This window comes from Artibeus jamaicensis, unplaced genomic scaffold, assembly GCF_021234435.1.
Source record: "Artibeus jamaicensis isolate MK-2021 breed Jamaican fruit bat unplaced genomic scaffold, CSHL_Jam_final contig_391, whole genome shotgun sequence".
NCBI lineage: Eukaryota > Metazoa > Chordata > Mammalia > Chiroptera > Phyllostomidae > Artibeus > Artibeus jamaicensis.
Window position 1 is genome coordinate 1745103 of NW_026521814.1, and position 14276 is coordinate 1759378.

At 35.9% G+C, this 14276-nt stretch overlaps 1 protein-coding gene across 1 annotated transcript in view; it reads right to left on the bottom strand.

Moving 5' to 3' along the window:
- Positions 1 to 14276, bottom strand: part of KCNH7 (potassium voltage-gated channel subfamily H member 7) — a 470253-nt gene that overhangs the window by 137025 nt on the left and 318952 nt on the right. Inside the window, exon 4 of the mRNA XM_053665157.1 lies at positions 4043 to 4471. Within this exon, the coding sequence (XP_053521132.1) occupies positions 4043 to 4471 (429 nt within the window). The remainder of the gene's footprint in view (positions 1 to 4042; positions 4472 to 14276) is intronic.

The window sequence follows — 14276 nt, forward strand, 5'->3', positions numbered from 1 at the left end:
TATATTTGCTGCTAACAAAATATGCATTACTAGTTTTGAAACAAACAAGCTTAAAATAGATGAAGTCATGTGGAACCATTCAAATATATCCAAAATTTGAAAAAAAATCAACATTTATTGACATCTCTGCTAATACTGTGCATATTTAAAATCTCAGGATATATTATAATTGTTTCAAAGCTTACAACTGAGCAATTTTCAAAAGTATGGTATATGAAATTGCTAATGTAGACATTGCCTTGGACAGAGATGCACAAATGAAAGTATGACTTGACATGGCAACTCTCTGACCATTTCGAGGGACCATTAAAAGCAAATCAAGAGAGTGGAAGAGAACTTGATTATATAGAAAAATTATCCCCATCAGAGGCTAGGTCCAAAAGTCATTAGTAAATTAACAAGCATTTTCAAGAGTTTAGAAATTATCATTCTACTCACCAAACCTGAAAATTGCACATAAAATTTTGAAAATTTCAAAATAAGTGACCAAAAGGTAATTATATAGTTAATGTTGCACTGACATTCTAAGGCAGAGGGTAGAGTCCACTGTGCTGGTTCTGACTCGATGTGCTCACTGTTCCTCCATGACAGTGGAGCGTAGGTGCTAGAGTAAGCATTTCGAGTCCTGTAGCAGTTTGACACAATAATTTTACATCTTTCAATCTAATAGTAAGACAATTGGTGTTTATATTTTATGTGCCTGTTTTTTTTAATTTCATTTTTCTAGTAATGTATTCTTACTGTATTTACAAATATATTGGTACATGATGGATTAGATACAAAATTCTGGTGCTCACCACAAATGGTTGGAGAAGGGCAGTTCTAAGGAACTTGATAATGTAGATAAAATGAAAGGATAGTGTAAAATGTTTGCAAATAATTTAAAATTCTATAAAGATAGCCAATATAGGAGAAAAATTTTCTTTTTGAAATAGGAGACAACCAAACTTGGTGCATGTGGGGTTTAACCTGTTAATCAGTTATATGAACTCATAAAAGTAAAATTAGTTTTTAAAGTTTTCCATTTTCCCTTATCAGTGGCTCAGTTTCTAAAATATGTCAAATGGATAACATTAGAAAGTGTAATCTTCTATGCTAATCAGTGATTTTGTAGCTAAAATTATTCTAAAACTGAAGAACAAAAAATGCCCTCTGACTTTACCAGACAGTAACGGCAGCATCTGCAAGACAGTGATACGCTTTTGCAGAGTTACATACTTAGGTCGGTGGAGAAGATTGAAGACGACCTAAATAATTCATGTCCATGTATAGAACTCATACTGAGAAATTAAAAAATATTAAATCATCCTTTCCTATAATTGTATCAGTAACTGCACTAAATGGAGATCACATAAAATCGAAAACAATAAAGTTAAGTCGTGAAATCTGATCTAACCTTCTCAGCCCCGCTGTCAAATCACAGGCTAAGTTTGTGTCTGTGAAATGCACTGGTTGTGTACCACTTAATATTCAAATCCACTGTTTCTGCATGTTATTATACTGTAACTCAGGTTCCAGGCAGTAAGGCCAATCTCTGAAGAGTCAGTATAATTCCTAAACAGGACCACACTAATTGGATTGACTAACTAAAATATACCTTGGTCATTTAAATTACTATGTTGATTTCACTGTTTTTCAGCCATGGGTGCCACTGCTTAAAGATCGAATTTCAGAGCTTTCATTTGCGTTGGAGATATCGAGCATGCAATTACTATAGGGGCTAAGATAATGATCCAGTTTTGAAATTGTCCTTGATTTTTTTCCTTGCTCCTTTTGACAGTCTTTGGGCTACAGATTAAAATGGATCTGCTAATTGCTCTTTGACCATATAGAGTTTCTCTGACCTGTCTCAAAGCAAACTGTTCCTTCTGTGTCAGTGATATTGATTTTTTTCTTTGAATTTTTCTTGCCATTTCATTTTCTTTCATCTCTTCTGCCTTCCCTATTTCACTGTGCCCTTTAAACATGGATCTCCACATGATTCAGTCCTAAGATTTTGGTTTAAATTTTAGAGCGGGATGGAGCAGATAACTAATTTTCTGATGTGTGTACTTTTGAAATATATTTCACAAGCATGGTCTTCTCAGTTTTAAGCAACATTCATTGAATTGCTGTCATGACATAGGCAATCGTTCTGGATACGAAGGCTGCAGAAGTAACCATGCCAGCATTCCTGTGCTGGAGGAGCTCATACCAACATAGTTACGTGCTTACATGTCTAACAGGGAAGACACAGACATATAATGCAGAACAACCTACACTGCATTAAATGCTGTAATATATGCAACACTGCTTTGCATGGTCATTAAATAATTTAATTCGTCTAGTTTGAGAAGCGGAGTGGGTTCTTATGGCTATGGGACTGAGTTGAGAAGAATATTCTTGGCAGAACAAAGTAATGAGGCCAAGAAAATGCATGATACATTTTTGGGAAAAGGCAATTAGCTTTGTGTAGGATTAAAATACAATACACGGGAGGGGAGGGAGATTTGCAGAGGCTGGAAATGAGGCTTAAAAAGCTGGCGTGACTAGCTGGCAAAATGCTTAGTACACTTCACTCAGGAGTCGCAGAATCGGATCAGTTTTAGGAAGCAGCGGGATGAGTGATGTTGAACACTCACAGGAATATTGCAGAAAGGACAGTGAGTCTCTCAGAAACCCAAATTTATAGGATTCAGAAACAGATGTATCTATGCAACAGGCACTCTGAATCCTGCACCCCCTTGGAATAGTTCTGTAATTCAAGAGACCCCCTTCTACAGAAAGCTTTTTATTGATCTATTACAGTTGCCCCAATTTCCCCCCATTGCTCCCACAGTCAACCCCCACCCCAGGAATGAGGAAAGAAAACATGAGCTAATTGTGAACTCTGGGAACTCTGGGTTTAAAGGCCAGCTCTAACACTCTATAACCTTGAACTAGTTCTTTATTTAGCATGTCCATGCCTCAGTTTCCTCATGTATAAAATGATGCTTACTAATTGTTTGTAACTTCTAAAGTTATTATGAGAATTGTGTATCAAGCAGTCGCATTACCTTTCACATAGTAAATATTCGATGAATGTTATTCATTATTGTGTTAATGATGTATAGCTTTAGTCATTGCTTTTTATAAATCTGCACTTTCTCTACTGGTTAATATAAGTATGTAAAAAAGAAGGAGCCAGGGAGAAATAGGAGAACTCTGATTTCGCTCTTCAAGTTGGTTTTAAGACCAAGAGTTTTAGAATTTGTTTTTTTTTGTCCTCTAAACTTTTCCCCCTTTCCCTACCTATTCTTTCCCTGCCCATAATCAATTTATAGCTTCCTGGCTATTCATTATGCAACATTCATACACCTTTTTTTTGGAAAAGGGTTGGTCAATAAAATAGTTTTGTGATGGCACTCCACTGTTTCTGTCCAGGGCTTGACTGTTTGCTGAATATAACAAAATTAATTATGTTCGAGACAGTAGTGTCATGACTAAGCATGGTGTTATATTACACTTTAATTCATTAACATTCTACAAAGTAGGCAAGTAATGGTTATCATATTATTGCAGAAACACAGTTAAAGAGGCTAGAAGAAACCAAATTATTCCCTGGGGTTCAAAGAGGAACTCAGTAACAACTCTGAATCTAGGTTTTTTTTAACAGCCTTTACCCACTTTTCTTCCTCTAAGGCAGTGATTTTCTACAAGTGTGCCACAAGAATTTTCAAAACATGCGATACCTGACTATGTTTTCAAAACATGCGATACCTGAGTCAGGGGCACTGACCTCTTTTCCCTTAGATTGTCAAATAAAAAAATGACAACATCCAAGACAACAATAGCCATCTGGTGTGAATGAATAAAAATTATGCCTACTTTTTTGGTTAGATCTGCAAAAAATACAATTTTTTTCTGTGCCACAGAATTTTAGCAATTAGTTTATGTGTGTCATAAGGTGAAAAATAAAAATTGCTGCTCTGAGGCATAAGAATTAATGTCAAAATTAAACACAATATGAAAATTCCTTTTCATTAACAATTAATTTATGTTTTCATAAAACCCGCAAACATACCTTCACTGGCATGTCGGTCTCTAAATATGTTCTTGGGGTGGACATTGAAACCTTCTATATCATGAACTGAAGAAGCCCTCCGTATACTACAAATGCTTTCCTTCGATCTGGAATGAGTCAGCTGGGAACTTGACTGCAGCATGTCAGGGTAGAGTCGGTCCCATTGCCTTTTGGGAGAGGAATGGTCAAGAGGTCCAGATATATTCACCAAGGGGGAACATCTGCTGGGTTGTATCAAGGCTTTTGTATCATCTGCTTCAGAGGGGCTGCAGCTTTCTTTTGTAGGAGACTTAAAGTGCTTCATGGCTACTGAGTCATCACTGTGTTTAGATGAATCAACCACGACCACGTCGGGGTCGTCTTGTGGTAAGGACTGCTTTCTGTAAGTGAGAACTCTCAGACCAGGGAACTTGAACCCAAAAAGTTTCCCTAAAATAAAAACAGAAAAGAGCATCATTATAAGACAAAACATATAAAACAAACAAGGAAACACTGGACTCAAACTTAAATGACATGTAAAAAGAGTTATTGATCAATAGTTTACTATTGGAATTAGGAATGTTGTAGAAAACATCTGTAAGGGAAATATAAATTATCATATTAGTGTAAGAAAGTAGCAATAAATAATTTTACCATGTTTTTGATAGTTAGATATTTTCCAGTGGCATGAAAGCATTATTTGAATGACACGAGGTTTTCTGTTTTAATTAATTAAAAACATATATCCACTGAACAGCCATTCTTTAAGGGGATTTGAAGGGTATAGCATAGTTTAGGAAAAAAAGGAAAGGTTGGGTCACCATGTGTGAAAAAACAAACACAGAAAATATTATACTGTATTTATGGGAGTGTGTTGGGGGGTCACTGTATTGCCAATAGGAGGGGAGAGTATGAGGTGGGGGTGAGGAGTTGGCCTGTCACATCTAGAAGGTTTCTATTGGATAATGATGTGAGTTGGGTGTGGGTGGAAGAAGTTGGGTCAGCTCTGTATGAGACGTTCCTCATTCCATTGGGAATTCTTGCAAGACATTGGTTTCAGAGAGAAATGTATGGTAAAGATAGGAATTTCTTTTTCCTGATTTCTTCATTCTCAAATCTGAGAATATGGCATGAAATGTTATATACATATCTCAGAGTGGATAATAGAAAAGTCAATTAAATGTAAACATTAAAGTATAGGTAATATAAATTAAAATATTAGTTAATAAATACATTAAACTCACTTGTAGTAAAAGCACAAATTCAAATGAGTACATCATTTTTTACTCTTCGATTTACTGGTAAATAAAAAAAAAAGTAAAACATCCAGTGTTGGTAAAGAATGTGGGAGAACATTCTGATATTCTGCTTGGGATTGCAAATTGCTATAGATTATTTGGAAAGCCATTTTAAAATATCTATGAAAATGGAAAAAAAAGCTTTTCATTTGACACTGAAATTCCATTCATAGAATATTACAAGGCACAAAAACTAGACACAATTTGAACACTTGCTAGATAAATAATGTTTGAATAAATTATGGCATTACTATACTTTGAAATCTTATAATATTCTTTAAAATGCAACTATATATTTTTGATTAGAAGAAAGGTTATTCAGATATAGTGTTAAGTGAAAATGCAAGTTTCAGCTTCATTTGTTTATGATAATACTATTTCATTAAAAATAATTAAAGCCTGCCTCTGGTTCCAGCCAAGATGGAGGCATAGGTAGAAAACCTTCACTTCCTTGCACAACCAAAAGAAAGATAAGAACCAATCTAAAATTAATAACTAAAAACATCAGAAAATCAAACTGCATAAAACTCCAACAACCAAGGAATTAAAGAAATAAAAAACAACCAGAACAACCAGACTAGTAAGGTGGGCAGACTGTGCAGGCCAACTCAGAAAAACCGTGGTGTCCTGGAAGACCATGGGGGCAGGGATGGCTGCCACACTCAGTGAGCTGCATAGGAGGGGCTGACTTAAGGGGAAAACTGACTTAAGGGGAAAGCTGAGAGCTGACTGTGGGCTACAGTTGGGGCTGCTGGGTGGGAGCACAAGAGTTGAAAAGTGCACTGGAGACTAGCAGGCCAGCTGCACTGTTCCCTCTCTGGCCCCTTCCCCAGAGGCAGCCTACCAGGAGGGTTTCTCTGCCTGTGGTGAATACCTAAGGCCCTGGCCCTTACAACTTATCAGCTGTGCCAAGACAAAAAATATGGCCCAAATAAAAGAACAGAGAAAAACTTCTGAAAGAGAGCAAAGTGATGAGGATATAGCCAACCTATCTGGTGGAGAATTTAAAGCCCTGGTAATCAAAATGCTCACAGAACTGATTGAACTGGGTCAAAAAATTAAAAAAAATAAATGAAGGATACTTAAAGTGAAATAAAGCAAAATATTCAGGGAACCAACAGTGACAAGAAGGAGACCAGGACACAAAGCAATGATTTGGGACAAAAGAAAGAAATAAACATCCATCCAGAAGAAAAGGAAGAAACAAGAATCAAAAAAAAAATGAAGAGAGACTTAGGAACCTCTGGGACAACTTGAAATGTTCCAATATCTGAATTACACGAATGCCAGAAGAAGAACAACAGCAAGAAATTGAAAACTAATTTGAACAAATAATGAAGAAAAACTTCTCCAATTGGGTGAAGGAAATAGACTTTCAGGAGGTCTAGGAAGCCCAGAGAGTCTCAAAGAAGTTGGGCACACCAAAGCACAGCATCATTAAGTCACCCAACATTAAAGATAAAGTGAGGATCCTAAAAGAAGCAAGGGGAAAGGAGATAGTTACCTACAAAGGAGTGCCCATTAGACTATTAGCTGATTTCTCAAAAGAAACCTTGTAGAAAAAAAGGGGCTGGAAAGAAGTGTTTGAAGTCATGAAAGGCAAGGACCTACATCCAAGATTACTCTATCCAGCAAAGCTTGCATTTAGAATGGAAGGGCAGATAAAGTGCTTCCCAGATAAGGTCAACTTCAAGGAGTTCATCATCACCAAGCCCTTATTATATTAAATATTAAAGGGACTGATCTAAGAAAAAGAAGATGAAAAATATGAACGGTAAGATGATAATGAACTCACAACTATCAACAAATGAACCTAAAATAAAAGAAAAACAACAACAACAAAAACTAAGCAAACAATCAGAACAGAAACAGAATCAGAGAAATGGACATCACATGGAGGGAGTTCAGTGGGGAGGGGGAAGGGAGAAATAGGGAGGAAATGCACAGGGAAGAAGCAGCATAATTAGTAGGCATAAAATAGATGGGGAGAGATAAAAAATGGTATAGGAAACATAGGACTTAAAGAACTTATATGTACCAAGCCATGGACATGAACTAAGTGGGGAGGACTCGGGAGGATTGAGGGTCAGGGCAGAGGGGGGATAAAGGGGGAAAATTGGAAACACTGTAATAGCATGATCAACAAAAATACTTTAAAAGTAAAAATAATAATTAAAGCCTATATTTGCCCATATAATAGTAGAGAAGGATGTGGAGGAACATACTCCAAAGTTTCAATGGTGTTTGGTTAAGTGGGTTTGGAAGTGGGGAAAGTATAATGTATTGCATTCTTCTTTGTATATCTCCATTGTTACATGGAGCATGTGTTCTTTCATAAATTAAAAAAAACACAAAAAACTAATCAGGTAGATCTTCTACCCCTAAAAGAAATAAAAATAGAAATGATATTATATAATTCAAAGCTTTTCTAAGAAGTGTCTACAAGAAAATGCAGTATCCAATTTGTGCTGTTGCCAGCACAGTAGTGTAGGGACACATCACCACGGCTTTACAATGACGTGTTGCCCTCCCAGTTAGTCAGCTGGTGTCTTGGGTTTACTGACTTATATTCTCTAAGTGTCGTGGACACCATCATCTTTAATATAGTAACTCTGATATTTACTTCAATGCATTGAAGATGGTCTTGAAACACGAAAGAACACTCAAAACTTTTCTGCACTTTGAGTATACTCTTCTAGGGGATGGTCTCAGATACACATATTTGCAATTCCATGTTTAATCCAATGACTCTTAAATATATATTTCTGAACTAGACCTCTTTTCTTAGTTCCAAACCTGAATATCTAATGCCCTCAACAGTATCTTCACTTAGAATTCTTAAACACCTCAAAATTTCATAGCAAATCCAGTCTCATGATCTATCTTTCCAAGACCTGGCAGTTTTTTCACATAGTCCTACAAGCCCAAGGCTTGAGTGTTATTCTGGTTACTGCTGTCTCTCACCTCTATCCCCATACCCAATAAGTCCTCTAATTGTGTTTATTTCACCTCTGAAATATCTTTTTAATGATAGTCTCTAATAATAATTATTTTCACTTCTCTCATATCCACTGCTCTCACTTAGGTCTAAGCTACTATTTGTTCACCTTATTTATTGCAATGGGATGCTATTCATTTTCCATATTGCATTGTATTGTCCATCCTTCAAAAAATATTTTTTATTAAAAAAAATACACTTTTGATCATGTAAACTATCATCTAACCTCTCAATACGCCCAGTAACTCCCTGCTTCGGGGATGAAGAAAACACTTATATCCACTCTGCAGCTTAACCTTTCTTCCCTTGCCTCTGAGGGTCCAGTCACATGGTCTTTTTAGCTCTTTTAGAGGCCTGTGCTTCTCCCCAGGCTTCCTCGTGTTGGAAGGAACTTCCTTTTTACTCTTCTTCTTTAATACATTCTTTGGGTTTTAACTTCAAAGTTAATTCCTTTGGGAAGCTTTTTCTTCCTTCTGAACTGGATTAGCATACTCTTTGTAATTTACAATATCAGTACAGTTGACTAGTTATACACTTGTTGGCTTTCTTATTAACATTCTTCCACTTAGCAGACTGTACACCTAATAAGGGGAGGCCCCCTGTCAGTTTTGCTTGCCAAAACCTAGCTCTGACCAAAGAGCATAGTAAATATATATTTACTGCAGAAAAACTAGACTATTTAATTGCACTGACCAGCTTAATTAGAAAATCTTAGCCTCCTAGAAATTTATTGACCCCAATTTACCAAAAATGATTGATTGAGTTGAACTTGGTAGCTCATGCAACTGTATACCATGTCCTACATAATTGATAGGACTCTTATTATTAATTTTATCCTTTTTCAGAGGTTATTCATTGCTACCATTCTGACCCTAGAGCACACACAGAAGTGTTTTTAAACTCTTCATCATCTAGTGAATTTTATGTAAAATACCTATTATAGGACATTTTAGAATTAAGCAATTTAATTTATTATTTTAAGCTTTCATTTGTAAGCTAGTGGACTAGTAGTTGTTAACAGTGTCAAATATAATGGAAATAGAATTTATTTTTTAGGAAAATACATGACACATGCACAGAGAAACCCAAAGTATATTGAACATTAAACTTCTGATTAATACAGTGCAAAAGAGAGTAATCAATCTGTGCAAATAAGATTAAGTAACAGCACATCACAATAACTGTTTTACAAGCATTCTCACATAATTCTACTACCACTTCTATTTGCTCAAGTAAATTGCCAAGAATTAGTGAACTGTATGAGAATCATTTGATTAGTTTTTAATGCACTTAGAATTGAGTAATAAAGCAGTTTACAAATCAATTTTGCAAGCTTATTACAAATGGACTGAAGGTCAATGCCTGCTCTTATTTGTTTTTTTCATCGCTTTCATTACTGTCTTATTTTCAAAACAATCCACTGCCTTTTTTAAATTTAATGATCACACCAGACACTTAGTTTGTTTCTGTCGTTTAGTCATGTACAAGGTGGTACAGATGGTTTTTTCTGCACCACTGGGTTAATATGACCATGTTATATTGCATTACAGATTTAGTTGTCTAACTGCTGTTCATCCGGAAAGAATACACACTGAGAATTTTGCTTAATGCTAGCACTTTCAGGCATGAAAAGGTCCTGTTAGGGCCTTAACACTGAAAAAAACACTCTTCTAAGTTAAGTCTCTATTTTTCATTATATCTGTATTCTAACTTATATAACTAAAATAGATACTGCTTATTCTATCTACTAAAATGTTAAAAAAATCTGAAAGAAGAACAGCCAAATACATTTTTAAAAAAAACACTCCCCAAGGTAAATATAAGCATTGATAAACTACTTACATGAACATTGTTATGTTTAAATATACCATTTTCATACAAGAAGATACTATATAGTTTCCAAAACACAAGAACCTATAAGTAACTATTATGACAATGTCCTTCTCTGGACATGTCACTTTTGTGAAGTTGCTGAGCATAACTTTGGAAGCTGCTTCTTCACGTCTCCTGTGTCATATTGAACTAAGAGCTTTTTACTTCTCAACCAAGAAGACACATTGACATTCTCTGTGTCTTTGTCTCTGAATTATGACTTGAATTATGACTTTAACTAAATGTGGAAAGATGTGAACTACTTGGCCCATGATCAAATAGGAAATCAGGGTAAGGTCAGAATAAAACAGTAGTTTCCATGATTTAATTTCGGTTTACCCAAAATTTGCTGTTTACTTGGACCATAAATACCTACTTGAAAACATAATGAGAATCATAACTCCTCTAAATAAATGTAGATAAAGGCATACATACAATTTTATTAATTACCTTACAGTTTGAATAAAAAAACTCCCCATCCCAAACCCAAACCCTTCCATTAACCTCCCCTGGAGTCCCCTGGGATTAGTTGACTCCTAATATTACTTCCACTTTTGACTTACCTTGCTTATATCATTGTGCTAATCACAATGCTCAAAAATTATAATGATCAAAACTACATTTCTACCCTCTCTCTCAGGGTAATGAGACTTTATAAAATGGTTTTGCTGCACTTTTTCCAAATTGAGAAGATCTCATCCATCTGAACTTTCTCTCTCTCTCTCTCTCTCTTTCTCTCTCTCTCTCTCTCTCTCTGTCTCTAGCTCTCTCCTCTGAAAGCTGGTTCTAGTCCTACCAGATTCTGGCAGACACTATTGTGCCAATTTGACTTTAAATAATTTTTTATTAGGAATATACCTAGGAATGTTAGAAACAATGATATTTCTCAATATTTTTGAAAAATCCTAAGTTCCTAATCGCTGAATTTCCTCACAACTATAAAGTCACAATCATTCCCTCAGTTCAATTTCTCCTCATTTCTAAAAACTCTTAAAACTTAGGTTATCTAATAATTAGAACCCAGTTAAATGTAAATTAAAGCATTTTACTCTTTCTTGTTTCAGTTAAGTTGAATTAAGGACTTAAAAGTAGAGAGAAGCTCAAGTTCAAGCAGTCATGTGGGTCAAAGAAGACAGTGGGGTAAGGAGAGGGCTTGTGTGTGTGTGTGCATGTGTGTGGCAGCAGGTGAAGTAGGGGTTGTTGTAAAGGTCATAAGTTAGGACATTGCCTCTTACAAAGAATTAGGGGTGGGAAGAAGTGTCTGTGCTCGGAACCTTGGACACAGACTGTGCAGAGCATTTAATGGGTGTTCTCAGGAGGCATGCTTATCAGGAAGGGGGGAAGGCAGGACTGAGCAAATGGAAACCGTTATGCAAAGGCAGCTGACTCTTCAGCAGGTCCTCCTAGAGCTCTGGAGCTGGAGAGCCCTTCAAAATCACGGCAAACTGAAGGCAGGGTATCGGGACTTTGCATCTTTTCATCACCTGTCACTGGCTAGAGCCAGGCAATGGTAAGGGCCATATCCTGGGGTAAGGCAGTTCCCTGCCCTTGACAAGTCTCAGTGAGGGGCAGAACCATGTGCCCTCTTCAGAGGGCATTTCAGCAGCATGATTCCAGCACTGAGGGAGGTGTCAGGCTGCATGGCACAGTGCAGAGGGGAAGGACAGCCAGCTTTTGGGAAAAAAACCAAACCAAAACAAAAATCAATGATCTAAATTAAGTCTAGTATCAACTATTATCACACAAGACAAAGATTTTTGAATAAGTGTCAATCTACCTTTCTGAAATCAGGGTATTCAAAAGTCTGACACTTATTGGAAGCCTTAAAATCATTGTGATTTTTTTCTCCAGCTAAAGAGTTTCGGATATGAAGAGAAACATGACTCTAATTTCTGAGTCAGAGAGAATGCCATTTCAAATTTCATGTCAGAAACAGGGAATGTTATACTCAACATATTTGCCTTTTCTTTTTAGGGAGAAAAGTTTTGTGGAGGTACCTGGAAGGCAGAGTCCTTCCTACTCCTAACTATATAAGGAGGTATACAATGTTGTCCACGGGCTGCTAGAGCAACTTTGACCACTGTCAAAGAAGGCAGCAGACAGGAGTAGGGAAAAAGTATCATTCCATGTGCACCCAGTGCTGGATTAGCTAACCTGAGTCATGGGTGACAAATGGAGCAAGTTAGTTCTGGTATTAGTGACAGCACAAGACCACCAGGGAGTACACTGACCTAGTGAGCCTGAAGCTAAACATGGGACTCTTCAAAGAAGCGGATGTGCTAAGTAATGCCTTGGAAGATCCAGACTCAGAGTATTTCCAAGGCTGAGAGCAGATAAAAGTCAAGATCTTACAATAAGGCAGTAGGAATAGGACCAAACTGTGATACTGAAGCAATGTGAGACCTGATCCAATAGCACACAGCACATCTGTGTGGGAGTTGGCAAGTCAAGGCTACAGCATGTGTGAGAGCAAGTGCAGGAGCTGCACCAGCAGAGAACCTCTGGGACAGGTTCACAAATGTTTCAGAGGCACTGCTTCCAACCTGGCCAGGTCATATTATATATACATACACACACACACACACACACACACACACACACATTATACAGATGTATATATGTATATACACACGTATAAACATTTTATATGTTTATATGTATACATATTTTAGTGTATGTATATAAAATTAGATATATAAAATTAGATTTCTATGTGATAACTGCTTAATAAATCAATGATTTACCCAAACTGTTAGTTTCTCTTCAATTAATTTTCTTCCTTTTCCAAATGCCAAGTTAAAAAATCTATTTAAGTTGTGTGAAAAAAATAGCATCTTTACCTAGATTGACCTAGGATGACCAAGTGGTTATAATATTGACAAGGACTCTGTTCATGGAATATTCTAAATACAAATGGCACAAATGCCAGTTACCCAGATGTGTGAGTAGGGACCATGCCTTATTTAGGGTTGTTGAATAACAAAATCTTCCAAGTGATATACAAGTAGGGACTCTGGTGTGGATTTACTGATTTAAGTGATGATTAACTTTCATTGTTAGTGAAGGGATAGTGCATACTTCTTTCCAACTCTGAGCAATTTCTTATTTTAGAAATATAATTTTGCTCAAATCCTAGGGAAAATGATATAAAGTTAATTGTAACCTATGACTAAATGATTCTATTAGCAGCCACATTATGGGTCCTTTTTCTATATCAAATTTATCTTTAAAAAGAGGAAACTTCCAAACGCATAATAGAAAACATAACTATGTTGTAAAAAAATTTAATTAAATTCATTAACTAATAAATTGTTTCTAGGTAATTCTTGTTGAGGGAAACTCTATATTACTATAGAGGCTCCTCGTCATTGAATTAAAGGATGACTTTCAGCTCCAGTGGAGAATGATAAAAACACTGTGAATGCCCTTTTATAAACCAGCTATACAGAAAATGTCTTTGTTCCTTAGCGAGGTCTGAAAATTGAGATACAAATTGGAGGGAGAATGCAGCTATTCAGGAAAATATGTATTTTATGTCAATTATTTAGAATATTGAGTCTAAAGCACATAAATACATTTTAAGGGCTTATATTAGCTAGATAATTCCCTAAATTACCAACTCTATTTTGTATGTGTAGACATAGCCTCAGTCAAATCTTTTAAAGTAATTCAAACTTCTATTTTGGTAAGGATGAAAGTAAAATTCTGCCTTGATTCGGGGAGTATAATTTTAATCCTTTCAAAGATAATGGAAGATAATTACAGTAACTTAATAAGATTAAATAAAAAGTTCCCTTTTCAAAATTACTGTAAGAGTAAGAAACTATAAAAATTAATTTTATTAAATTCTTACATTTAGTTCCACTTAAAATTTATCTTTATAGTTTTATATAAACATTAATTAACTTAGACCAGTAGTTTCCAAAATTTAGTGGGCATCAGAATGACTCAAGGAGTTTGTTAAAATATGGATTGTTGAATTTCTGTGTTTCTGAATCAGTTCTTCTGTGTAAGACCCAAGAACCTGTATCTCAAATGTGCTGCAGGGTGATGCTGGCGATTTCATACTTGGAGAGTCACTGACATA